The sequence below is a fragment of the Colletotrichum fioriniae genome, assembly GCF_027942845.1.
Source record: "Colletotrichum fioriniae strain IMI 355084 chromosome Unknown scaffold_1, whole genome shotgun sequence".
In the NCBI taxonomy this organism is placed as follows: domain Eukaryota; kingdom Fungi; phylum Ascomycota; class Sordariomycetes; order Glomerellales; family Glomerellaceae; genus Colletotrichum; species Colletotrichum fioriniae.
Genome location: NW_027076837.1, coordinates 3,029,704 through 3,057,012, shown reverse-complemented (window position 1 = coordinate 3,057,012; position 27,309 = coordinate 3,029,704). Strand labels below are relative to the sequence as shown.

General features: G+C 52.7%; 6 protein-coding genes across 6 annotated transcripts; 4 read left to right on the top strand and 2 right to left on the bottom strand.

The window, feature by feature from the left end:
* Nucleotides 1-1,404: 1,404 nt before the first annotated feature.
* On the top strand, nucleotides 1,405-3,664 carry N0V96_000777 (uncharacterized protein; the record flags this gene model as incomplete). The annotated part of the gene is made up of 3 exons (XM_065756038.1): nucleotides 1,405-2,352; nucleotides 2,425-3,263; nucleotides 3,316-3,664. The coding sequence occupies 3 exons, from the start codon at nucleotides 1,405-1,407 to the stop codon at nucleotides 3,662-3,664; spliced, it is 2,136 nt and encodes a 711-aa protein (XP_065615278.1).
* A 309-nt stretch (nucleotides 3,665-3,973) lies between these two features.
* On the bottom strand, nucleotides 3,974-5,631 carry N0V96_000776 (uncharacterized protein; the record flags this gene model as incomplete). Its single annotated transcript, XM_065756037.1, has 3 exons — nucleotides 3,974-4,069; nucleotides 4,123-4,563; nucleotides 5,320-5,631. The coding sequence occupies 3 exons, from the start codon at nucleotides 5,629-5,631 to the stop codon at nucleotides 3,974-3,976; spliced, it is 849 nt and encodes a 282-aa protein (XP_065615277.1).
* A 3,565-nt stretch (nucleotides 5,632-9,196) lies between these two features.
* lag1_3 (Sphingosine N-acyltransferase lag1) lies at nucleotides 9,197-9,778 on the top strand (the record flags this gene model as incomplete). The annotated part of the gene is made up of 2 exons (XM_053193240.2): nucleotides 9,197-9,347; nucleotides 9,474-9,778. 2 exons carry the CDS (start codon nucleotides 9,197-9,199, stop codon nucleotides 9,776-9,778), a joined length of 456 nt encoding a protein of 151 aa, XP_053049358.2.
* Nucleotides 9,779-9,863: 85 nt separating this feature from the next.
* lag1_2 (Sphingosine N-acyltransferase lag1) lies at nucleotides 9,864-10,784 on the top strand (the record flags this gene model as incomplete). The annotated part of the gene is made up of 2 exons (XM_065756036.1): nucleotides 9,864-10,118; nucleotides 10,176-10,784. The coding sequence occupies 2 exons, from the start codon at nucleotides 9,864-9,866 to the stop codon at nucleotides 10,782-10,784; spliced, it is 864 nt and encodes a 287-aa protein (XP_065615276.1).
* A 1,147-nt stretch (nucleotides 10,785-11,931) lies between these two features.
* lag1_1 (sphingosine N-acyltransferase lag1) lies at nucleotides 11,932-13,152 on the top strand (the record flags this gene model as incomplete). The annotated part of the gene is made up of 1 exon (XM_053193241.2): nucleotides 11,932-13,152. One exon carries the CDS (start codon nucleotides 11,932-11,934, stop codon nucleotides 13,150-13,152), a length of 1,221 nt encoding a protein of 406 aa, XP_053049359.2.
* A 376-nt stretch (nucleotides 13,153-13,528) lies between these two features.
* On the bottom strand, nucleotides 13,529-25,632 carry N0V96_000772 (uncharacterized protein; the record flags this gene model as incomplete). The annotated part of the gene is made up of 5 exons (XM_065756035.1): nucleotides 13,529-16,491; nucleotides 16,550-18,283; nucleotides 18,344-19,047; nucleotides 19,101-25,100; nucleotides 25,244-25,632. 5 exons carry the CDS (start codon nucleotides 25,630-25,632, stop codon nucleotides 13,529-13,531), a joined length of 11,790 nt encoding a protein of 3,929 aa, XP_065615275.1.
* Between the last annotated feature and the right edge of the window lie 1,677 nt (nucleotides 25,633-27,309).

Sequence of the window (27,309 nt, the reverse complement as noted above, 5' to 3'; positions counted from 1 at the left end):
CTCAATAGACTGAAACCTCCGGGCCTTTTGTTCATTGTAAAGATGAACATCGCAATGGACTATGAAGTCTCGCCATTGTCGCGGTAGTTTGCTCGCGATTTCATTGAGAAAGCGTCGATACCCAACAATAGCTGGTTGAGTATGATCTCGGAGGGTTCTCTGCAAGGAAATCCGGTGTGCAATTTTTGCGAAAACCACGGCCACATAAGAAATGGTGATTTGGCGCGAACCATGGTCTTGCTGAACCGTGAATTGGCATTGGCATTCATGATGTGGTTGAGGGTCTACACGACAACGAGATCCGGATGATGTGATGAACGAGCCGCTGGTATCCGGAACTATCGTCCAGTTGGCGGCAAAGTCTTCGGTGCAGATTAAAGGGAAGAAGCGACCACGCCAAATGTTCTCCACGTCTTCATCGTTGTATGAGGCTCCGAGTCCGCTCAAAAAGGCCAAGGAAAAGTCGGACAAGGACATTGGTACAATATTGCGTCCGAAGATGCGCCGCAAAGATTGCTGTGATTCTCAACAGCGCCAAGGCGCAAGAATAGAAGCAGATAAGAGCTAATACTCAGGTGTATAAATATCAGTTATCCTGAAGAGCTCTTCGCGAGGCAGAATAGGACCATGAAAGTGAAGTAGGCTTAAGTTTGAGATAGCGTCTTCCTCCGCGAAGGAGGCTGATTGTCCGCCATGGTTTGTCTCATGTCACCTTCTTCAATCAGGTAAATCGCCAAGACCACTTCTGTGGGAGTCAGCTTACGGCGTATGCAGGGTGAAAGTTGATAAAGCTATCACACATGCTTCTGTGCCGCACAACTCTGGTCGTCACAGTGCTGAACACGTAGCCTAGGAAGCCAGACGCACGAACATGACGCGTCACTATTAGGGTACGATGACAAGCTCCGTTAGGCAACACGAAAATCTCTCCAATTAGTATACGAGGCTTAGACACGACTCCGTCTTGGTGTTACCATCCAATACTTAGCGTCGGCTGGCAACGAAGCTGGCGGCAGAAATGAAACATTCGCGTAAGCAGCTGGAGCAGGCTATGATGGCCTTCCCTGATGTGCATTTTGCAGCCCATCTTAGGTATTACGAGAACAAGATTTCAAAAGAGACATTTCATGGGCAAAGTCTTTCCCGCGAGAAGACACAAATCCCTCATTCTTTTGCTTATTTTCACACGCAAGGCCATTGCATTATCTGGCTTCTCACAAACACACTCTGACCATTTGTTGTGCTAGGGATACTACTGCCAAACCTCCTCTATTAGCCATTTGGCAGTTTTCAGAATGACCATAGGGAAAAGTCCCGATGGAACACTGGAGACACCATCTCCAGCGCCAGGCCCTTCGTTATCAAGTACAATGGACGCGCTGCTGCCCATAGAGGCGCCAGACAATGGACATTCGGATTTGCAAGACATTGTCATGCCATTTATCGCCGGCAATTGATGCAACGCAACTCCCAGGCCCATTGGAGGGTTCGAAGATTGAGCATGGCTTGACGGAGGGCTATAAATGCGAAGTTCAGACTCTGTATGAAGGTCCTCCAAAATGCCAATGCTGCAAGAACTGGGTCGAGGAGTACCCCGACGATCTTCGCACCTCGGTTGAGCAACAACCCGAGGTCAAGCTAAAAGCCCTCATCGTCCGTATGCGGAAGAACCATGAGGACGGCAAGCCTCTCGTTTTGGACTCCATTGTTGTTCAAAACCAATCACTGAAGGAGACCTTGGGTGAAGTCTTTGAAGGGTACGCCGGCATCACAGCATCGCTGAAGAAATTGGTCTTCAAATCGCCGTTCAGACCATTCTACTACCGCTGGCAACAATTCACGGAAATTATTCAGCGACAAATGCAAAATGATCAAGCAGCAGCTACGTTCTCTCAACTTCTGTATAAGGTGTTGTATGCTGAACTACGAGAAACCATGGCCGAAATCAAGGATCATCTCAGCCACGGAGTCATCACGTACCCGCTTCTCTGGGCATTGTTTGAGCCTGGAAAACTTGTTGTCGTAAACCGAGATGGGGACGCCCTCTTTTACCTGGCTCAGAGCTGCGGTTATACCGAGGAAAAGGGACTGGTAGTTTCAGTCAGGTTCATTGATTGGGACTTGGATCAATTTGGATATGCAGATGGGGCCCTCAACATTTGTGAATTCGCCGGGACGCGGAAAATTACCGAAATCCGTGTTTTCCCGGCTGAATTCCTCGAGTCGAGGTCGAAAGCAGAGGCAATAGCAATCGAACGAGGCGTGAAGTTCCAGAATCTCCGAGGCTTTCATTACATGGCTTACACCGGTTTCGTTGAGTACCAATCTGGTCGCCACCGGGGGAAACGAAGTGTTAGTATTGCTGTCGTCACGGTGTCTGAGGCTTCGTGTAACTATTGAAAATGATGCTGATACTTCTACTAGGTTGATGAGCGCATCGTCGTGGATTCTGCTTCCTATTTCCGCGCCAACCCATCCGAACGGGCCCCCTTGGCACCGCTCAAAAACGATTCTGTCGTGCCTAAGATCAACGTCGACGAAGAAACCCATCTACGCTCGGAAGGCTCAAGGGCTTGGTGTGGTACTGGCAGGATGCAAGAGGATAGGTACCAGCACCTCGTCCGAAAAAGAAAGCTCGAAAGCGGGGAGCTGCCTCTGCCAACTGAGGAAGCGACCGAACCAGGTAGGAGGTCGATGCCATGGAACTGGATCAAAGGATTATATGTACGAGATGATACTGACGATGTCATTCCAGTTCGGGATCTTACAGAACAAGAACTCCTGCTCTGCAACGCGCATGTCCGAGGGTACTGTCTCAAGTTGAAAATCTGGGCCGAGTTTAAGGTGGAGAATGTGCGGGAAATCATCTGGAACGATTCTGCGTTTCCGAACTTGATACTACCGAAGGGCTTCAAGAACCTCATCCTGTCCTTTGTGGAGGGTCAGTTCTCGAAAAAAGCCGCCTTCGACGACATCATCGAAGGAAAGGGGCTGGGGATTGTCATGTTGCTCGTCGGGAATCCGGGCACCGGCAAGACCTTGACTGCTGAGGCTGTTGCTGATAAAGTCAGGAAGCCTCTATACATCCTAAGCGCGGGTGAGCTGGGCCAGGATGCTTCTGGCGTCGAGAAAAGGCTCACCGAGGTTCTCGACTTAACTGAAAAGTGGGATGCGGTCCTCCTGTTCGACGAGTGTGACGTGTTCATACAAGAGCGCTCGACGAGAGATCTGGGACACAATGAGATCGTCGCAGTATTCCTCCGGTACGATGAAATACTTCGCTCCCCTTTTACTTTACTAATGGACTCTCTTTAGCCTTTTGGAATATTACCGTGGTATCTTATTCATGACCTCCAACCGCGCTGAGACGATCGATAGGGCGTTCCACAGCAGAATCCACCTGACTCTTCACTATCCCGACCTAGAGCCAGCGGCCAAGGATCAGATTTGGAGACAGTTCAGCCAGCGCTCCAAGCTCGAGAACAGACTGACAGACAAAAACATTAGGGATCTAGCGCAGCTTCCTATGAATGGGCGTCAGATTAAGAATGTGCTCAAAATAGCCACGCTCCTTGCCGGGCAGGAGGACACGGCTCTATCCATAGGTCATATCCGGACGGTGCTGCAGGCAACCAAGGAAATTGGTGATGGTCATGAGATATAGGTGTGCGGTCATAGCTTGTGCGAAGTTTCATTGGCAGTGTCGTTGTTAGCAACAATCCTGGGGGGTTTACGCTCGGGAAATAAGCGATTGCCAGTTGAGGTATCTATCTACTTTAGTCTATCAATATTCGCCTCGTTTCGCTTTGCCTCCCCAACCCACCGAGTCGTCGTGGAAACCAATAGTCCACGCCCCCCAAAACTTGCAATGAAGCCTTTTAGGCGGGCTGGTGAGGCTCATGAACAGGGAGCCCAGAGTACTTCTATCAATGATCGTCACTTAAATCGCCCTGACCACCTATGTTCAGATATTCTAGAGGTACTGTTGCAAAGTTGCCTCCAGATCCATATGTCTCAAGGTCTCAATAGCGTGAAGAATCATGGGATTCCGAGCCAAGTTGCGTCGAGCCTGTCTGTTATCAGGGGCGGCTTCGATGTCTTCCATGATCGCTTCCACCATACAGCGACCCGCACGTCCTGCCAGTATTCGGCTATCGATGGATAGCTGTCCATTGATCGAACCGACTGGAGAATAGGCAGGACGTTCTCACGGACTTTCATGGTGAAAAGACGAGCTTTTAGGCGGCATTGACTTCGTACAACCTTGGCATCGGTAGCCGGGACGGCATTGTCCGTGATGAGTAATAGGATGAGCCCTAAGACGAGTCTCGTAGGAGCCACATGGATGTCTTGGCGAACGAAGTCTCTCGCGAGAACGAAGAAGGGCTCACAAATCGGAGTGAAACACTTGCACTCCAGTCCCTTCGCGGCCTCCAATGAACCAATTGCCCGCTGCGTGTCGAGGTCCTCGCGGATACGGTCGAGAATCCCATGGATGGTATGTTTGTCCTCATCAGAAAGCTCTTCTCGAGCCTCTCCATGATACTCGAATTGATTACCAGTCTTGAACTTGCATGAGCACATGTCCCGATTGCAGACAAAACTCCTTCCTGGGCAATGATACTCCACCGTTGCATCTAGGCTTTCTCCGTGGGAGTTGATGCAATCGGCGAGGAGGAATAGACGCTGCGCGTCTGCGATGAAGACTGCTGAGTCGACGTCCTCCCAAAATGGGGGAAAGAACCGCTGGGATAAAGTCCGGTTTGGCGAAGACGTTGACGCACACCAGTATAAACCGCTTTGGTAGGGCCCTGACGAGATTGTACAAGGTGAAGTTGGTGAGCCAAGATGCCAGGAGCAACGGCATGTCGCCTTGGGCAGCTTCTGCCCGGTACTGCCTGAACTGGGTGTGAGTCTTGGCCAGATCCTAACAATCACATTAGCTGACTGGTTCCAACGCGACAGCCGAGGACCGGGTTATACTTTGAGGAAGCAAGCACCATCAAACACCGCGCGAATGAAGTCGTCCTCCAGCTGGAAGTCGCGCGGCATGCTGGACGTATCATCCAAAGTATTGGACGCTGAAGTGAAGGCCCTACGGTGGTGCTGGTGCTCATGTTCTTGGTGAGCGTGAGTCGGGGTATCGTCTTCTGACTCGGGTTCGACGGTCGACAGGTGGGAAAATTGATTCATCAGTCCCTGAGCTTCGGCGTGAGCATCGACCACTGTCGATTCTTCCGCCAGTGGCACGAGTATCGTCAGGACTTCTTCCAATTTATTCGTGTCAGCAACGTGCCTTCATCGAAAAATTCTTCTCACACACCTCGCGCTGAAGCCCTGGTGCCCTCCGTCGCGAGCGCTGAGCTCTTCGTAAATATTCGCGACCAACTGTCGCTTCTCGATCGCGGTTCTGAGGAGTCCGAGGATGGAACTCGGGACGGTGGACTTGGCCTTCTGCAAGACCTTGGCGGCTCTGATGATATCGGCCGTCGACTTGAGCTTGTTGTTGAGGGTCTCGGTGCCTGGTGCCTCCATCCGACCTTGGCACCAAAGCCAACCGAGGAAGCAGTTGGTCGACTTCTTGTAGACTTCGCAGAGCTCTGCAACAGAGCTTCCGGAGATGGAAGCCATCTCGAATGATGAGATCTTGAGATGCCAGGCTGAGGGAGGATGGGAGAGGATGTGAAAGCAAAGTAGGTAGAAAAGGTGATACTAACCGAGATGAAAGAAATTTGGATTCTTTCTGCGACGAATTCTTTAAGCACAATCGAGAAAGAAGTCACGATTAGAAACTCCAGGCCATTCTTGCGACGGAGCATTCCATTTGTTTCCATCTGTTGATCCATCTTGAGTTGCGATTCGCGTTGCGCATCCCATAATACTCTTCCTCTTTCATCCGCCGCCAGTCCGTTGTCTGAATCAAAAGACTGCCTAAAAGCTTGTACCTGCTGATGTTCAAAGAGCAAGTCCTTCAATCAAAGGAACCAGAATGTCTAAACACTTGCAGCATCAATATATTGATTACATATGGGCTAAAATCCTTGGGACCCAGCGTTTTGTACATCTTTGCTAGGTGATTGACTTAATGAGTAACTTGAATAATATAGTTCAATGTAGAATAGGCAAGACATCTAGGTAGGTTACGTAGGCTGTTAGTCGAATGGCAAGTTCTTTGTTCCTGAACCTACTGATGAACGGTGTAACACTGTGTTGGGATATCTGTTTGCATTGGAAAGTCAACATCCTGAACTAATCGCCAAGTAAATATAAGGACAAGCCTTTATAATGATATACCTTTTTGGTTTCGGATTAGGGAGGATATCAACTACTACTTTACACAGAAGATTGTAACCTAGTGAGACAATTTGACAGCAGCGTGGTATAGTCCACGGCCTGACCCCTAGAGTAACAATGAAGCTCCATGATACAATGCGCAGTCACTCTCGGGTTTCAACTAAATGAGATTTCGTAGACGGGCGTGCAACGGCAAATGACATGCTCGCATTCCGATCACTTGGAGATCTCTACGCCATTAGTAGCACCTACGGCATATAATTAGCTTAGAAATGGATAGAAAGTTGAACACCCATACCTAAAGCGATTTTGATGCTTCCATAGATCGCAAACTGGCCAGCGGTGAGCCCGCCAATCATGAACAGGCGTGCCGAGAGCCCGGCAAAGGATCCACGGAATCCAAGTTCGGTCGCAATTTTGTAAAGACGAAACGCGGTACTTTCACCAGGCAATCCCTTTGTCTTATTGATTTTGGACAGCATGGTGTCGGCTGGTTGCGAGATGACGGCAGCGGCACAGCCAGATAAAAGTCCGGATCCCATGTTGATCATAAGCTGGGTAGTCCCGGTCTTGGGGTTATCGAGGCGAGCAGAGAAGAACTCGGAGATCTTCTCAAATGAAACAAATTTCGTGACGGTATATGGAACTCTTTGCCAGTATTAGTCCGTGCAGCAATTTTGTACGAGTGTTGATGTTCAACCAGCCCCCGTAAGATAGTGGAACGCAACTTACTGTTTGAACAAGATGGGGCCAAATCCGGAGTATAATGCGCCAATACCTTCATGCTTCAGAATTTTGCTAAACCCACCTATTAAGCCATTGGCGAAGCCGGGCACGGACACAAGTCGGATACGAGTAGCTTCGGCGGGACAAAGTGTGACCGCAGAGCAACACTCAGCACAGGCTGCTGAGACAGAGTAGACTGCCGTACGATTCCTTCTTGCTTTTTCGAGTCCAATGATCTCAATCGATTGTTTCTTGAAAAGTTCATAGAGGCCAAACTTGACACCTCCTTGGATGAAGTAGCCAGTGAATGTGGGGCCCCATCCTGTCAGTAGAGCACCGACACCTTCGTTGCGTATCAGTTGACGGAAACCGGCAATCATACCGCGATTGTAGGTTGCTGGGTCAAGCTGGATCTTCGTCTTGACACTGTGGCATTGTGTGTGAGTATTATGGCGTGCGAGGAAAAGGGTAATGAGACGACGTACACATCGACGGGTGTGAAGACAGCGTGAGTTATGGAGCAACCCAAGGCACCGGCGAGCGCAAACCGAGCATAGAGATCCAGCCCTTCCGGCTTCTGCATGTTGGCTTGAGCCAGAGTGGCAGGATATGCGGCAGCCATTGCGAATTTTACGAGCGTGAAGGAGCAGATTCCGAGAAAAGCATGTGAGTGACGAAGTGGAACGACGAGAGAGAACATCATTAAGAAAACAGTCTCATTCCACGCAAGTAACTACTCGGCGGGTGATATCGGGTTGTCTCGGCGAGCATTGAACGCCGTATATTACTGTCGCCGATTCCCCGCTAGACCCCGACCGGGCACCTTTATCAGCGGCCCGCACATAATGTGGGCGATTCGTGTTTCCATAAAAGCCGGAAGAGCAAAATTACTGACCGCGAATTTCTTTTGTTTTCTTCCTCTGTTTCTGCTGCCGGCTTGTAGGACGATTGCGACAGCAGCGTGGCGTCGATTCCAGGCACACTGCCATGACCCGGCCGGCGAAGATTATCGGTCCCCGGAGGTGTGGATCCCCGAAGATCCGCCAGAAACAACAAATCAAAATCCTCTCACTCGGACAAAGTGGGTCGCGGCTCCGTGCGTCGACTGGTATTGCCCGGAGCTCTCGGTCAATAAGATTTCTACAACCGGGCGGGCTAGTTATCGGGGGCAAAGTGTACCTTCATTTGCCGGAGACACCTAGAACTTGCTGCATGCATTTTCCCCGTGGCTCAATGTTTCCATTGCTAGCAGACTTTGGCAAATGCTCTTCGCCTCCAAAGTGTCGGATATTACGGTTCTATGAGATGCCACACACTTTTGAAGAACACGAAGGATTATTCGGTTCCGAGCAAGGCAATACATTGGCGCATGACAGTTTCTCAAAGTAAGAGCGAGGGACCAATATTTTTATTATTTCGTCGAGGCTTTTGTTATCCTGTTGGTCTGGGTTCCAGCAGGCCTACAGATAGCTAAGCCTCAGGATCCACCGGCGAAAGTAATCTGCGGACCTGGGGCAATGGCACGATGACAAGCACCCATGTCAGCCAATCCTGATTGGTGCGGGGATGGCCTGATGCTGGTTTCCCCTGAGTCTTGCATGCCCTGCATCTTTGTTTTTTGCGGTCAATTGGCAACAGAGAATGTCATTGAGAAGCGAAAGTCTAATACATAGGGTCGCTATGATCACTTGCAGTGTGCTACTGATACTTGGCATGAAGCATGACGGGAGCTTTTCACCGTCAGCCCTGTTGTTCCACAAGCAAATAGCTGCAATATGAAGACGCAGGATTAGCCTAGGGCAAACAAACCTGAAAGTTGGAAAATGCCAGAGATCTTAACGGCCGCCAGTTCCAAGATCCCGCCCGCCCAAATATGAGCATCCCTGCATTCCCGCCGCCTTGTCTCACCGCCCCCTGCGAGGCGCGAAGAAAGGGTCCAACCTGCTCAGCTGGCAGCTTTGGTCTCGCCCTGTTGGGGGAGGGGAGGGGGCCGCTGGCAGGGAAATATTGTTACTGTTACTTCTTTAAGCGACTCGCGCTTACGGGCACTTTCTCAACAGTTTTGTCACACAAATTTCTGCTCGAGAAACATACTGTTTGATTCATTCTCGCCTCGGCATCTTCTCGTGGAAAGCTGAGCTGAGCTGAGCTTCGCCTCGACTGCGTGACAAGGACCATGATAGAACCCACCACCGAGATCGCGCATACGAAGCGCGCTTCGCCCGTCGCATCTGGGGCGCCTAGGCTTGCGCACTCACAAAAGCTAAAGACCATTGACACGAGCCGGAGGAAGAAGCTTGTACAGTGGCTATTTGACAACCAAACAAGTACGTCGCGAAGAGTGTGGAGGGAAGCTGACCACCTCTATGGATGCCGTGCATCACACACATTCATCTTACAAGTCAATGCTGACCTGAAGTCATCTAATTGAACAGACCTCGCATTCCATACAGTTGCCCCTCTACTCCTCACACACATCTGCATCCCCGCGGCGCGTCCGTACACATCCAAGTTCATCAAGCTCTCATATCACAACACGGCCACCGGCAAGTATGGCGCCGGTCACGACGACCTCTACTTTGTCGCGTTCTGCGTGGTTCTCCTCATTGGTATTCGGGCCGCGCTGATGCGCCACGTTCTTGAGCCTCTCGGCCGGCACTGGGGCATATCGAAGAAGAAGGATGTTGCCAGGTTTTCGGAACAGGGCTCGATGCTGGCCTACTATAGTGTTCTTTGGCCAGTGGGAATGGTACAGTAGATTCGCATTCTCACCTCGTGGGCACATTGCCAACTGACCGGCGACTCCCTAGTACCTCTATTGCAAGGCACCATACTACCTCAACATGAAGGAGCTCTGGAACAATTGGCCCCAGAGGGAACTCGACGGGTTAATGAAGGGATACATCATGGTGCAATGGGCATACTGGGTCCAGCAGGTCATCTCGGTGAATATTGAGGCTCGGCGCAAGGATTACTGGGAGATGATTGTGCACCACGCAATCACCATCTCTCTCATCGCGGCATGCTACGCGTATCACCAAACCCGCGTCGGTCATCTCATTTTGGTCTTAATGGACGTCATTGAGCTGATCTTCCCAGTCAGTCCTCCTTGAGTTGAGACCACGCGCCAAGCCACCTGCTAACAGTCACGATAGCTAGCCAAGTGCCTCAAATACATCGGCTTCACGACTCTCTGCGACGTTATCTTTGGCGTCTTCCTCCTCGTCTGGGTCTGGACGCGCCACGTATTCTACATTATGACCTGCTGGAGCGTCTACTACGACCTACCCCGATCTCTAAAAGAGCCATGCTTCCGAGGCGCCCCAGGCAATATCGAAGGGCCATTCTCGGCGCCTACAGAAGGCTGGTCCCACCTCCTCGAGCCGTTCAAGGATCCCGCGGGCACGGTATGCTTCACCAACGGCATTCGATACGGCTTTTTGACCTTTCTCCTTGCACTTGAGCTTGTCATCTGCGCGTGGTCATTCTTCATTATTCGTGTCTCGGTGAGAGTGCTCAAGGGGGCTCCCGCCGAGGATGTTAGAAGCGATGTCGATGACGAGGAAGAGGAAGAGGAGAAGATTGAGTATGAGGAGATCGAGGCCATTGAGGAGGATGTTGGCGTGGAGTCTATTGACTTGAAGGCTTGGGACAGGTCCCCTTCCCGGAAGGAGTCTTCGAGCTCTAGGGTAAGTGGCGTGAGGACGCACAGTGGCCGGAAGGAGTTGCTCAACAGAATTGGATGCGAGAAACAGATTGATTGATGGCTGTGGAGATGATACGCTTCATTGGCTGGCCAAGACTCGCAGACACAATAGACTCCAATTCTCCAGTTCATGAAATACAACTTGCTAGATCCTATTCTAACGCCCGTCTTATCCCTCCGTTCATATCTTGAGACTCTAGTATGCCCATATTAAAGAGTAGTGATTCTCTCTCTTAATTCCCATTTTTGACGGTTACCTTCCACCACAATGGATAGTTCATATATTACACCAACCAAAATTGAGTTATTCCAGGAAGGTCTCATCCCGCAGCAACATTTTCTGGAGGCGGTGTGCAGCTTCAGTCCCCTCATGAATCGGGACTGAGAGGGACCCGCTCCATTCGGAGCAATATGACGACATAAACCCTCCGAATCGGAGGGTAAAAAACTCGTACGCGTCTCAACTGTCCAGTTCGACCCTCTCCCCCTTTTCCATTCCTCAGCCTCACGCAACAATTCTATTATCCGCCAGGGTCTGGTGGGTATGGCGAATGCCAGCCACCGTTGAAAACGTGGGTCCTAATACTGTGATTAGAAGCTGCCGAGACATGGACATTCGCATGTTCACCGGACCCAGCTAAGAAGCCTCTCAACACAGAATTTCGGACTTCGCGACTTACACGCAGCTATACGAGTGTTCGCGGAGCTAAAATTAAAAGCTCGTAGAGGGCGCGCCGTAAGGATTGTATCCCATACATCTTTACTAAAGGACCCAAGTCCGTCCTCGAACGGGATAAAGAAAACAATCTTCCCCTTCTGGGCTTCTGCTGACGCCCCCATTTGATTAATTGTGTGTCACACACGCCGGCCAACAGTAGCCCCTGCATTAAGCTATCCCAAGACGGACAGCTTTCTAATTGCGCCTGGACTGCCTGTGTTGGAGACGCACACAAAATTATTTGATCCCCTCATGATCTCGAGTCTTGCGACTGTTTTTCTTTGCGCATCGTGGAGGTGTGAGACGCGGAGATTCGAAGACATACCTGCATCCAATCTTTACCGTGTTCCTGACCAAGTAAATCAATGATCGAAAGCTAAGGTGTCACTTGACAATTCGAACCTGGCATTACGACGACCAAACGATCGTGACGACGAAGCACTTCCCGAATTCCTGCCGAGACCCAAGCCCAACGATCTCTTATAATATGGGCGCAAACTACATGGAGCTCCAGCCAGGGGCTCAAGTCCCGCCCCAAATGTTGAATAACCGCCAGACAAAGAGCTACTCGAAGCGAAAGAAGACAAAAATTTTCGCTCTCATGCGCCGTCGGACCTGGGCGCTCCCCTTGTTCCTCACAATCGCGATCCTCTCCCTATACGCCGTTAACCCGACCGAATCGAACCCGACGCATCACTTCATATTCCCATCCTACAAGCTCGACAATGGACGCGCTGAGACAACACAATATGGCAAGGGACCGTGGGACATCGCCTTCGTCGCGTTTTACACAATATTTCTCACCTTCACACGCGAAGTCTGCATGCAAGAGCTCCTGACACCGCTCGCCCGCGCATGGGGTATCAAATCCCGCGCCAAGCGGGCACGCTTCGCGGAGAACATGTACACGGCGCTCTATGTGACTGTCATCGGGCCCTGGGGCCTGCACGTCATGAGCCGTACGCCAGTGTGGTACTTCGACACCCACGGGATGTACGAGGGCTTCCCGCACCGCACGCACGACGCCAGCTTCAAGTGCTACTATCTCCTACAGGCAGCGTTCTGGGCGCAGCAGGTGGTAGTGATGGTGCTTGGCTTGGAGCAACGACGCAAAGACTTCCATGAGCTTGTCGCGCATCATGTCGTCACCGTTGCGCTCGTCGCGCTGAGTTACCGCTTCCATTTTGCGTATATGGGTATTGCGGTGTACATCACGCACGATATCAGCGATTTCTTCCTGGCAGTGTCGAAATCGCTGAATTATCTCGACAACAAGCTCCAGGGAGTGTCATTTGGTGTGTGTATCGCCGTGTGGATTTACCTCCGGCACTACATCAACTTGCGGATTCTCTACTCTGCGCTGCCTGGATCCGAGTTTAGTACCGTTGGCCCATATGAGCTGAACTGGGAGACTGAGCAGTATAAGTGTCCTCTGTCGAACTTCATCACCTTTAGCCTCTTGGCGTTGTTGCAGGCACTGAACCTCTTCTGGCTGTATTGCTTACTGCGTAGCGCTTACAAGTTTGTCTTCTTGGGGGTTGCGAAGGATGATAGATCGGAGGATGAAGAAGTTACAACAGCTCAGCCGGTCGTTCAAGAGAAAGTAGTGAAAGCGTCAGATGTGTCGTCCCATAGTCTTGATGGATCTAGGCCTCTATCATCGCAAGGCCCTGTACAGGAGAGAAGAGCTAGAAAGGCTGCGATGTAGTTGGAGAATAATAAGCAGTCGGACAGAATAGACAATTGGCACTTAACTGTTAAAAGGTTCGCGCGACCTGCGTGGGAGTCCAAGTGAACAAATAAAGTACATGGAGTCAGTTGTTGACCCCATTAAGCTGATATGGCGCGAGGCGCAAATCGGTGGTGAGAACGTCATGCAACTAGGTACTGGCCTGAACGGGGGAGTTTTCATCTTGAGACTCACAAACACGGTATGCTTTCGCCAAGTTGAAGGGAAGGCATGGATATTTAGAACATTGAAGACCTCTATTTTATCGTCGGTAATGTGCAACAGTCCAATGATACTAACGACGGCCAAAAATACAGGGTACAACCAGAACTCCAAGTAAACTCCTCGTAAAAAATCATCGCCTTAGCAACTTAGGCAGATTCATTGGCTCCCCAGACCCCAGCGAACTCCGGAACACGGCAGCCATAGCAGGCGACAGCCCAATCTCCTCCGCACGATCAATCCACTCATCCAGAGCCAACGCATCAACAGATTCTCCCGTCTCAGTCTCCAGGTACTCTCTTATCTGGCTTACATCTAACTCTAAGTCACCAGACTCGTGGATGTACACAACTCCATCCTCCTTAGACCCAGACATGACGGCCCCCACCACTCCACTGGTGACCGTCTCGGGCCTGACCAGGTCGACAAAGCCACTCAGACCTGGCGCGGCTGGCACGGCGCGCACCCGCCGTGAGTAATCGAGCATGTTCTGCAGAACATCAGCAGCCGGGTTCTCGCCGGTCCTGTCCGCCTCGGGACGCATGATGCTCGACGGACGATGAATGTAGATCGGCAGGCCGCTTTCTGCGTGAACGTTCTCGAGGTATACCTCGCTGGCCCACTTGGAAGCGACGTAGCCGTGTTGGCCGTCCGACGGGGGCATGTGTTCGCGGACCGAGACCTCGGCCAGTTCTTTGAAGGGGGTGTACATGGCGACACCCGTGGTGGACACGTAGTGCAGCGGGATCTGCCGGGGACTGCACAGTCGGACGAGCTCCTGCGTTGCTCCGAGGTTGGCAGCGCGGAGAGAAGGGTATGTTTTGAGATGCGAGACGTCCGCGCCATTATGGATGACCGCATCGGCGGACTGGAAGATGCGAAGGGCTGCTTCTTCTGTGAGACCGAGGCGGGGCGAGCTCAGGTCGCCTTTGTAGAACTCTGCCTTGGGTCCAAGCTGGGATAATAGATCTTGACGGCTTTGGTCCTTGGGGTTTCGGACAGCTATGCAGAAGACCTTCTCAATGTTCTCGTCCTCGACGAGGGATTTGATGAGGTACTGGCCAAGGAAACCAGTAGCTCCAGTCAAGACAACAGTGCGAGGGAGATTCGCAACTGCCTGAGCAACCTCTCGCCCAGAACCAACATCTTCTGGTAGCAGGGCGGTCTCGCTTACCCAATCAATCTGGTGTTCGAGCTCCGGCTCAGTATCGTCCATCCCGGGAAGAAGCCGGGCCATCGACCTCAGGGTGGTAGCTTGGAAAAGCTTGGGTAGTGCGATGAAGATGCCGAGATCCGCACGAATCCGACCCTGGAGCTCGATCAGGAGAAGAGAATTCCCTCCGATGGTGAAGAAATCCGAATCCGCTTCGATGTCGTGCAGTCCGACCAGCTCTTCAGGGATCACAGTTTCCCAGTAGCTCTGGAGTGTCTTCTCAGCCGTGGACAGTCTCTTTGATCCTTCGGAACTATCCACATCATGCTCAGCGCGATGGAAAAGTCCCTGCGAGATTGGCAAGGAAGCGATGCCGCGTCTGTCGACCTTGCCAGCTACCGTTCTGGGAAGCGAATCAATCGGGATGAGGGCCGAGGGGCACATGTTTCGTGCCAACGGTAGTTCTGCGAGAAGCTTCTTGAGGAACTTGCTCGTAAAACCGGTCAGGCTCTCGCTCGAGAAGACGACATGGACGACCATGAACTTGACCGACCCGTCAGATGTGCTGCGAAGAGACGCCACGGCATCGGCGAGAAGACCGTTGGAAGCTTGCACGACGGTATTCTCTACATCCTTCAAATCAATACGCACACCATTAAGCTTGATCTCTGTGTCGTCTCCGATGCGTCCCGTCAGAACGAGGGAGCCATTTGGTTGCAAGTATCCGACGTCGCCTGTTCGGTACATGGTCGTCCATCCGCGCTTCAAATCGTCCTTGGTTGCAAAGGGATCCTGCAAGAAGGATGCCTGAGTCCGTTCGTCCATATTCAAGTAGCCCTTGGCAACACCAACACCACCGATGGCAATCTCACCCGTCTGTCCAACTGGCTGAAGGTCCAGACTGGCGTCCAAGATATAGAACCGCTCATTTGCGGATGCCACTCCAACGGGGATAGTCCCCTGATAAAATCCAGGCTCACGGTACGACAGCTCCATTTTGGTAGATCCACATGTTGTCTCTGTGGGACCGTACACATTGAAGAGACGGAGACCGTCGCGATCTACCTCACGGAAGAGCTGTAAAAGTGGCTGGGTGACGGCTTCTCCAGCAACCAAAGCCAGCCGCCAAAACGAGGACCGCAATGTGGCCTGGTTCTCGCGCCTCAGCCAACTCTTATACTCGGTTGGAGTCGCGTAGGTGGCCGTCACACCTCGGTTCTTGATAAGCTCGACCATCGCGTGCGAGTCGGCGCGCAGAGTGTGAGACACTGTGTGCAGCTGGGCTCCTACGCCGAGAGCCAGGAAGATTTGCGTAACAGATAGGTCGAAGCTCCAGGCGCTCTGCTGGAGAACGACATCATTCTGGTTCAGCTCGTAAGTGACCGCGCAGTGATCGAACTCGTGCTTCAAGCTGCTATGGCGTAAGATCACTCCTTTCGGGGTTCCTGTTGAGCCGCTGGTGTACAGGATGATGGCTGGTGCGTCGGGTTGAGCGAGGTTGGGAACTTCTTCCTCACTTAAGTCTTCCAGGACGGAAACGTTGACCAGAGAAGTGCCTATCTGGTATTCCAGCTTGGTTGCGTCGTCTTTCGTCAAGTCGTGAACTAGGATTGAGGAGGGTTGGCTGTCGCGCACGATCAGGGACAGTCTTGCGACTGGTGTATTGACATCGAGCGGTACATAGACGGCGCCAATCCTAAGGATCGCGAGGAGAGAAGGTATCCAATAGATTGATGGGTGCTGAAAGACAGCGACTTTGGAGCCGGGCTGCACGCCTTGACGAAGGAGTTCCGATGCAATCGCGTTCGTCTTAGCAGAGAGCTGTGCGTAGGTAATCGAGCCACCAGCGTCGTCGGTGACGGCAACTCTCTCCCCGACAGCCGGGAAGAAGCTGTCGAATCGATGAATGAGGGTTTCGGGCCAAGATGAGTTGAAAGTGGCGCCTGGATAAGTATTAGTAACCTGGTCTGGAGTAAAGATACGTCCCCTTGGTGAACTCACCGCGTCCCAATGTGAGAGCCTTCTGCAGAACAGCAGGTCTAAAGTGCCAAGCGCTACCAACCGCCAGATCCGGTGCGTTGGCGAACTCGCGGAGAATATCCTCGTATCCGTGCTGCAAGATCTGCGCGTCAGACTCCGTGTACAAGGACTCTTGCAGGTTCAAGAGAATGCGCGTGTCACCAGAGGTGTTGTTGATCACGGTGAAGGTAATGTCGTAAGGAAGCTCAGCCATCTCCTGCTTCATCATCGTCATCCGGCACCCTAGAAACGTCTGGCCATCCTCGAGATCGTTCTCGGCGTAGTTCATGAATGCTTGAGCCAAAGGCGTATGCGTAGCCTGACGTGAGACGCGGAGCTCGTTTAGGATAACCTCTAGTGGAATCGAGTTGGCTAGAACAGCGAAGCTCTTCTCCCGCGCCTCGTCTAGGGCACCAAGGAATGGCTGTTGTGCGTCGGCGGCCATACGAAGCGGCAGCATGTTGAGAAACGGACCGATACCGGTGCGCATGTTATCGTCTCTCCGGCAGCTGTCTGCGATGCCGATGCAGACGTCAGTGGTGCCGAGGAACCGGTGTAGGAGTATCTTGAAGGCAGCAAGGTGGAAGTGGAACGGTGTAGCACGATGTTTCCTCGCAACTTGGCGGATTTTTGCCGAGAGCTGCTTGTCGATGCGGAAGTCTGGGATGCGTGATGCGTAGCGGTCGAGAGGCTGTCGCTCGGACATCTGGCTGCGATGGAGGGATAGAGGATCGGGAATAGTGGTGAACTCGTGGCGCCAGAAGTTGATGGCCTCATCCCATTCTCCGGATGAATACTGTCTCTGCTGGTCATCAGAGTAATCGAGGTACTGGAGAGGGTTCGGGTCGAGGGGATATCCGTTGTACAGTCGCTCCAGGTCGCCCATAACAGCGTCATTGCTAGCTCGATCGAAAAAGATGTGGTGAGAACTCATCAAAAGGTAGTGATCCCGTGGAGAGTAAGACAGAAGGATCGTCCGGCTGGTCTGGCCTCGGCTCAGGTCGAAGACATGGCCACGGAGTGCTGCGTACTCATCGAAGAGTTCGTTCTTGGTGTAGATCCTCTTGTGCTCGAGGGCGAAAGACGGGGCCCTCATGACTCCTTGACTGGGCTGGCCGTCGCGCTCGCAGATGCAGCTACGCAACGACTCGTGGCGTTCTCCCAGGGCTTGTACGGCGCGGGAGAGATCGGGGATGCGCACTTCTCCGCTAAGATGAAGCATAACTGTGTTGTTCAGAGTGGTCTTGTCAGGCAAGAGCTCATGCACGAACAAGAATACTGACTGGGTATAAGACAAGCGCCCGAACCTTTCCAACTGGACTTCCTGAGGCCCTGTTTCTTTGTCCTCTTTGATTTCGAGATCGCCATTGACAATTGAAGAATTCTCCGTCTCGGGAGCCGTCGAAGGTGGGGTGCCGGACTTTTGGGATGACTCTTCAGAGGATGGCGAGGTGTCCTCAGACTGCGAGGAGGAGAAAAGCTTAGGTGCTAGCTCTTCCGGGATCTCTTCCACGGCGTGTTCGATGAGGCCCTGGAGTGCTTCACCCTTGAGAATCCGAAGCGCAGGGATGTTGACCTGGAAGTTGTTGAGGAACCAAGATCGGATCCTGACGGCGACGAGAGAGTCGAGGCCCAGCTCGTCGGTGCGAACGGCGGGTGTGATGGCATAGTCGTCGCTGAGATGGAGCATCTTGCGCATCTCGGCGATGAAAGATTCTAGTGTTGTGTTAGTCATGAATCTCACAGCAAGGGGGAAAAGGATAATTAGGATCTCACCGGTGATGATCTTCTCAACGTCATCTCTCGTAATTGCATTGGCCAATTGGTCCTTGATGGACGGTCCAGCCTGCGTGTTAGCCGCGCTCGTGTCCTCGACAGCGGCCCTCTCCGTGAGACACGCGAACTGAGGATAGCTGTACCACTGCGGCCGGTTAGGCGCATTGGCCGGCATCCGTCTCAGTCCGATGGAGATCTGCCACTCAGCACCCGACTCAGGATGGCCATACTGGATGGCCTCTGCCAGTGTCTGGTGAACATCGTACTCGGAGATCGTCAAGAGACCTCGCTCAAAGGAGGGTCGAGTGAGGACATTGCCCTTCTCACGGGTGATGTAGCCTGTACCCATGATCAAGCCCAGCTCCACAACCGATGCGGGCAAGCCACGCTTGCGTCTTTGCTGCGCCATGCCGCTCATGAAGAGGTTGGCGGTCGTGTAACCTGCTTGGCCGGGATTACCTGCGACAGTGGCGACTGAGGAAAAGAAGATGAAGAAGTCCAGTGGCTCATCACCCAAGACGCGATCGAGATTCAGACTACCCTCGACCTTGGGGCGTAGAACGCGGCTAAAGTCCTCGAGCCCCATGTCACGGAGTGCCATATCGAGCAGAATCATGGCGCCTTGGTAAACACCAGCGATCGGGGGCAACGTGCTAGAAATCTCGCGATGTGCCTGGGAGAGGGCGTCATAGTCGGTGAGGTCACTGCATTTCTCATGTTAGTCCGTGGCTTTAATCTGGTTTCATGGCCAACTTACCATGCCATGATGTGAACCACCGCGCCTTTCGCTTCCGTGATCTTAAGCCAAGTCTCATCAACCTTCGGGTTGCGGCTGGTGATGACCAGGTATTTGGCGCCATTTCGAATCATCCAGTCTGCGATAGAGATTCCAAGATCGCCAGACAGTCCAACCAACCAATAAGTGCGATCTGACTTGAAATGGGCAGTTGCGGGTTGGACAGTGATGGAGACAGAAGAGGCGTTCCAGTCGACAATGGTAAGGATATCGGGAGCTTCCTTGAACGTCTCGAGATCTTGGACACTGATCACGCTGATTGCCGCATCACCTTGCGTACGGTTCCCAATAGCTGAACGAGCATCGGTCGCTGCAGTTGCCAGTAGCTTGTTGACGTTGTTGCCAGGCGCTCGGCTCATCTTTGCAGTTGCGGCGAACAGGGAAGACACATTGATAACGGGAATACTGGCTGGCAGGCAGGAAGACACTGGTGATAGGCCATCTTGTGCCGTAAAGTCAATGTATCGAGAGATGTTGTTAGGGAGAAGGGCCCTGATCTCAGCTTCACGCATGTAACGTCCGACGTAGACTGCATCAGCGTGCTTCGCGACCTCTCGCGAAGAGGTAGTGCAGATCAAGTTGATGCCAGTCACCTTGGCACGGCTACTGAGTAGCTTCGCTACCGCCTCGGGAGCATCGTGAGCCAAGAGAGTGTCGCCGTCGCCGAGGGTGTCCGCAAGTACTGGCATCAAGAGTTGTGCAGCGACATCTGCCAAAAACACCGCTGCAGACTCGGGGGCAACAGAGCAAGCGACGAGGCTCTCCTTGGGTATACTGACGACCGAGGAAACAGACTCGGAAAGGCCAACATACTGAGTGCCGCTCGTTGAGCAGCTTCCCAGCACCAAGAATGCATCGCCAACATCAGTCTTGATGGCATTCAAGCTGGAATGCATCAACTTTAACGTGACTGCGCTGTCACCGCAGAGGCCAGTGACAAGAGACGACCGCTCGACAAGTATATACCGATCATCCGCACTCTCGATAGCGATTTGAGTGGTCAGAGTCTGGGCATCTTTGACAATGGTTCTGCGCGCCGAGTTGTAGCGATCATTGGCGGTGCTGATAGGTCTCATCCTGGGAACCAATTGTCGTCCGTCTGAGTCAATGACGATCTCAGACTCGACAGACCAAAGAGATTTGCGTTGACTCTGCTCTTGGACGGAACCAGACATCTGAAAGCGCAATACGGACTCCACCAACGCCCTCGCGTCGATACGGTGCGCATCTTGGAAGTCGATGAATTGGTACCGGATCTCTGGGATCTCCCACAGCGCCGAGCGGGCGAATCCGACACCCATATTGCCAAAGGGATTGTCGACCATGCGATCTTGGGTGATCCATGCGATGGACTTCTCGGATCCGAAGAGGTGCTTCAGGCCTGCCCAGCGTGTCGCGGTGATGTCTTTGAAGACGGGGTGATCGAGGTCCTCCAGAACCAGGACAGTAGCGTTCTCGTCAATCTCGGTATCATCGAGTCTCTCCAGAGATTCAACCACCGTGATCTCGTCACAGAATGCATGGATCAACTTTCGGATGTCCTGCACCAAGCGAGACACACGCAGAGTGGCCCCTCCGATGATGAAGAGATGCTTAATGACGGATTGTCCAACAAACAGTGATGGAGATGCCAAAAGAGGCTCCCGAATGAACTCGATCCAGTCATCAACAGCCTGTGAGACCATGACGGAGTTGGGGAGAGACATGGCATCCTTGACGGGCGTCATAGTGTCGACTCCTGAGAAGCCGGTCTTCCGCAGGATGGCATCCCACTTAGACTCGGACACGCACGCACCCAATGTTCTTCCTTCTTCAACGCCTTGCCACCATCCTGGTAGACATCCAAAGAGTGCGGTACCGCGGATGATGTCGGTGTTTGTGACCTCGTAAAGAACGAGGTAACCGCCTGGCTTCAGAAGCGATCGCACGCGTTGCACAGTCTGCTCAATGCTCTTGGTGGCATGTAGCACGAACGAGGCGACGACGATATCATAGGAATGCTCCTCGAAGCCCTGTGTCTTCATATCCTGCTCAAGGTCGAGAACGCTGTACACCATTCGATCCTCGTATGCCTCAAACTCGGCCTCGGCCTTGTCGAAGAATGCCGCCGAGACATCGGTGAACGTGTATGAAGAGAAGTTGTCATCCACTCGCTTGAAAATCTCTCGAGTAGCCTGCCCGGTGCCAGCGCCGACCTCCAGAATCTTGCTCTCGGGATACCGCTGCAAAATTTGCACGACAGTCTCAGCTAGGAGGTCGGTGCCTCGAGTGATGCTTCGCGCTTGGGCGTAGTAGTCGGCCAGCAGTCCGTTGTTCATAAGGTGCTCGAGCATGGTTGTCTCCCCCAGAATGGCTCGCGGCATCTGCTCTCCGACGATGTGCATTGCCTTGACCTCAGGTTGATCAGAGAACGGCTTGGAGAGGGTGAGAATATCCTCCAGCGTGTCGTTAAGCCATTCCTTCTTGGCGTAGCGATGCTTGCCTTGCTGGACGAGCTTGTGGGTATGAGCGGCGAAAGAGAGATAAGCGGCATTGTACGGGTCAGATCGTCCGGGGTGGCCCTCTGGAATCTGGTCTTCCAGCTGTCGGAGGTAGAAGTAGCTGCCACGCTCTAGAGTGACTGCCATCTCCTTGTCTTGAACCGAGGCATCGTAAGTGCCAGGGATGTCAGCGTTGGGCTCAGAGTGCACCCAGTGCGTAGCATAGAACTGCTGCTGATCATCGGCTGGGGAAGCCGGAGTGAAGGGAACAACGTGGAGTCCTTCCACCTGAACAGCAGTGAAGTCTCCATCTTGACCATGGATATCTACGTCGCCTTGGAATCCAGAGGTATCCGCGGACTCCGCTTCGTCGGCCATGGATGCAACGAATGGTACTTCAGCAGCGCCTGACCAGTGACGCCCACACAAGGAGGGGTTGATTCTGATCTTGTTAATGCGGGTCGGTAGATGTAGACTCCATAGTCTGCCGTCTTCAGGGTAGCTGAAGGTCAAGATGATGGAGTGGAAGGCTGCGTCCAAAACCGCGGGGTGGATGATAAGAACCTCGTCATTGGACTCAGGTGCTGTCAAGGCGAGGGAACCAGACGCCTTGCCAAGCTTCCTCTTTAAGCCAGACAGAGCTTTGAAGGGACCCGTGTACCCATAGCCGACATCGTTGAGTGAAGAGTACGCGAGCTCGGTGTCGACATCAACCATGTAGGGCTCTATCCGGGCAGTTGCGGGTAGTGTGTCGTGAGACGCCTCGCCCAATGATACTGAGATTTCGCAACTTGCGACAAGCTGGAAGTCCTTGTGTGATCCGATGCATGCCTCATACGTAAAATAGGCTTTGATAGAAGCAGGGTTGTCGCGGATGATGTTGCTGACCACGGACCGAACCTCGATGCCAGACTCTTGCTCATCGTTTCCGAAGACCAAGGCCTGATGAATGACTAAGTCTTTAATTTCCATGAGCTGAACCGGAGTGTCTTCCGCAAGGAAGGGAATAGTCTCAAACGCCGTGGCAGCGTATGCAGCTGCGGGAAAGACCGTCTGGCCTTGGATCCTGTGGTGGTGAACCCAGGGGAGATCGTGAGGGCGCAAGATTGCCTTCCATGTGACCTGGTGTGCTGAGCTTTGGGGTTGCAAATCTCCGAGAAGTTGGTGGACGGGTTGACTTCTTGTGCGCAGGTTTCTTGATAGGTTGGATTCATGCCAATATCCTTGAGAGTGGTTCCATTGATACGTTGGCAGGTCAGAGATGAAGCAGTGGTGCTTCGGCCCGTTAAGTGCAGATTCGTAGCGATCAAAGTCGATGATGAGATTGTCAACGTGCGTCCACACATAACCGATTGCGGATGAGACACTCTGTACTGCATTGGTATTGCGCTGGAGTAGGCCTGTGTACGGAATTTCCACCTTTTGTTCCTTGAGCGTGTCAAGAACAGGACCCTTGAGAGCAGGGTGAGGACCAACTTCGATCGCGGCGTCAAAGGGACCAAGTTGCATTGCCTTCTCGACTGCTTGCATGAAGAGCACTGGCGACAGGAGGTTGTCAACCCAGTATGAGGCATCAAGACTGCCTGACGCGTCCAGAGACCGGCTTGGGTCGACGCTGGAAACCCAAGCGCAGTTCGAGTCAGATTGCTTCATCTCGATGGCGAAAGGCTTCATAGACTCTAGATACGGCTGCGAGCAAGGGACCATGTGATGTGAGTGGTAAGCCTTGTCCACCCGCAGGCGTCGAACGAACTTGCTCTCGTCCTCGAAGATGTCAATCATCTCTTCAATCGCATCTTCATCGCCTGATATGGTGATGCTGGAGGAAGAATTGCATGCGGCAACCTTGACTCTTCCCAAGAAGTAGTCATCTTTGCAGATAGATTCTGCGTCCTCCAGAGTTGTTCCGACCGCTAACATAGCACCTTGCATCCCCTCCGGACCTTCAGCCATACGGGAATGAAGGCCACGGTAGTATGCGATGCGAATAGCGTCAATGGCAGATAAGGCTCCAGCAGCAAAGGCTGCCGCAATCTCTCCAGAGGAGTGACCAACAACCGCAACGAAGTTAATACCGCATTGACGAAGGAGTTCGACAAGGATGACTTGAACCGCGGTACACAGAGGCTGCGCGACTGAAGCACTGCCAATCTGGCTCGTCTTCGCTTCAGCAAGTAGTTGTTCTCTCAGAGTCCAAGCCGGGCGGTCCGCCTCGGGCAACTGCACCAAGGCATCGTCCATAGTGGCTAGTAAGTCGGCGGCGTATTGGGAGGTCTCAACAAGCTCAGCACCCATGCGAGCCCACTGCGCGCCTTGGCCTGTGAACACGCCCAACAGGCGAGCTTCCTTAGTGCTGGTGCCGGCAGCTTTGGAGTCCAACTGGAAGTTACTGTTGCCAATTATGCCCTTCAGGTTGGTCTGCAGTACCTCAATGCTTGAAGCTGGTAGCGCCAGTCGCAAGGGAAGACGAGAGCGGCGTGATCGCAATGTCCATGAAAGGTCTGAAGGGCTAGTGTCGGGATGTTGCTCCAAGTACTCGGCGTGGGCGGCGAGACTAGACAGGAGCGATTGCTTTGACTGAGCGGAGAAGAGGAAAGGAGCGACACTTTGGGTATCCTTGTCTCCATTGGAGCTTGAAGCCTCATAGCCCTCGAGAATGATGTGAGCGTTCGTCCCGCCGAATCCGAAGCTGTTCACGCTGGCTCGCCGGCTTTGACCCGGCGCAAGCTGTGGCCAAGGAGTAAGTTCCTGGGGAATCTTCAAGTTGCTGTAGAAAGGCAAAACGTTCGGGTTAAGATTCTCCAACAGCATATTTGGTGGAACGTAACCGTGCTTCATGGCTTGCACAACCTTGAGAATACCGGCTATGCCGGCGGTACTCTCCGTATGGCCGATGATAGTCTTGATGGAACCGACAAGAAGGCGATCCGCGGCAGGATCTCTGTTCCCAAAAAATGCGGTGTGCACGGCCTCGGCCTCGACCGGGTCACCTGCTGGTGTCCCCGTACCGTGAGCTTCGAAATATTGGCACCGATCGGTGTCGGACTCCGGGTTGAGTCCTGCCTTGGCGTAGGTAGCGCGGATTAGCGACGCCTGCGCCGCTGCACTGGGCATCGTGATGCCGCGACTACGACCATCTTGGTTGACACCGGTCTCACGAATGATTGCTTCGATATGATCTCCGTCAGCCAGTGCGGCACTAAGAGTCTTGAGAACAACAGCAGCCACGCCGTCACCGCGGGCATAGCCGTTGGCACCTTGGTCCCACATCCGAGAACGGCCATCTGGAGACAGCATTTTCAGCTTGCTCTCGTGGATGTACGGCTCTGGACCGAGGAGGAGATTACTTCCGGCGGCCACTGCGACTCGGACCTCACCGGATCGCAGAGCCTGAACGGCTTGGTGCACTGCGACCAGACTGGAGGAGCAGGCAGTGTCGACAGTGAGTGAGGGTCCATGCCAGTCAAAGAAGTATGATATCCTGTTGGAAACAATACTCCGAGCGGTGCCTAAAGCTGTTAGCAAGGGTTTCCATCGTGCCAAGGGTTGCGGCTCTCACCAATTGCAAGGTACGTTGGGACGTGCTGCAAGTCTCGAAATTGCAGAGATTCATAGTCAACGTACATAACACCGACATATACACCGGTGTTGGAGCCCTTGAGGCCTTCGATTGTCAAGCCAGCGCCCTCCAAACCCTCGTAAACTGTCTCCAGAAGGAGACGCTGCTGAGGGTCCATGGCTATTGCTTCTGGCGCTGTAATATTGAAAAATTGGGCGTCGAACTTGGCGACATCTTCTTGAAGTAGGTAGGAGTGCTTGACATTAGTGTGACCAGGGAACTGAGAATCCGTGTGATGAAATCCACAAACGTCGAATCGGCTAGGCGGAATCTCGCAGAGTACGTCGCGGGGTTCCCGGAGCAGATCCCATAACTTGGAAGGCGAGTTGGCACCTCCTGGAAACCTGCAACCGCTTCCGACAATCGCAATAGGCTCGTTCCCTTGAGAAGCCATGTTTGTTGAGGCCATACTAAGCAACTTGACGTGCCCAGAATAATGTGATCGCAATGGTCGGTGAAACCTTCTAGAGAGTCCCCTTGGTAATGACGGCAGATGGTTGTTAATGTTGTACAATGTGGTAAGCTCAAGAGGCGCTGTGTGATCCCCGTGGTACGCTCAAGGAACAGGAATAAGAGACGTGATCCAGGCTATCGCTTCCAAAGGTACTATATGATCAACGACTGGATTCATAGTACAATAACTATGGTTTACGGGCTTCAACTCACCAGCTCGGCCACATATCGCTTACCCGATGTGAATCCAGAACTTTGAGGCAAATATCGAACAGGCAATCGTTGGATTTCGATCCCTGTCATCTGTCATTGCAGAGCCTAGGCCTTGGATGCAAACTGGTCCCTGCATCTCTGCTTTAGTGGGCTCCGAATCTGCGGTCAGGGCCGGCTTACACCCCCACGTCGGGAGCAAGTGGGTTCGGCAGGATCAGCCCGGCAGGATCACGTCTTATGCCTCCGAAGGCGTGAGAAAGGCCTCCGAACGGCCTGATTAGGATCTTACGAGTACAATGTGGGGGCAAACCGATTGGCCAGAACCATTCTTCAGCAGGATTCCTTCGGCCAGGGACCTGTGGACTTCGCCTTCGGGTAGTGAGAAGGCCGGGGTTTCTGCGAAAGAAGCCGATCGCCGAGTCGGTGACTTTGCCTGTAGATGTGGCGGCTGCGGCAGATTCATGGCCATCTCATTCATTATGCTTGCACGCTCTAGCCCTCTGGGTCTGTTGAACGCGCGGATATCTGGCCTAGGCTTTTGTTTCTTCCTAACCCGTGATGGAGACATGAAGTCTTACATGTAGTCGCCGCATTCTGTCAAATCTGAAATCGGTTGGGGCTAGGCTGCAAAATCGATTTGGCGCATCAGTCCAGCTCGTTGTCGCCGCCATGCCAAATCTCGAGCTTCCCGGTACGGGTTGGGCAACTCGCGATAACGCCACGATTGCCTTCGGCTGTGTTAGTGACCCTCTAGACCTCAATGAAAATCGCACATACTACAGCGTTCTAACCACCTTCTAGATCATCGCCTACAGTGTGATTCGAACCATCTACTTGGTTTGGTTTCATCCTCTGGCGAAATATCCTGGACCCAAGATTGCTGCAGTTTCCAATGTCTGGTATGGGTATCAATGGTAGGTTGACAAACTTTGACAGAGGGAATGCATGCCCGGAAAGGTCTAAGACTGATGTGATCTTGCCGTCCTCAGGCTGTCTGGTCGCTATCCCTGGGCGATGCAACGAGCCTTCAAAGAATATGGTGAGCCAGAATCGCGTACTGTTGGCCACACGACTTTCTGACATGGGCAGGCGATGTTGTTAGAATTGCACCCAATGAGTTGGTCTTCATAACTCCCAAAGCTTACACGGGTATGTCCCCCGGAAATTCATCTTAACAGTAAGATTTCTAATGCGAAGTTGGCAAGATATCTACACTAGCAGCATTAATGGACGGCCTGGCTTCGTAAAATCGGATATGCTCGACACCGGGGACAAGTACGAGGGCTTGGCTTCTGAGAGAGACATCGACAAGCACCGAGCTGCCCGCAAGCAGTTGGCTCCTGCATTCAGTCCCCGGTCTTTGAAGCAGTATGAACCCATCATTCATGCCGACGTGGATGAGTTT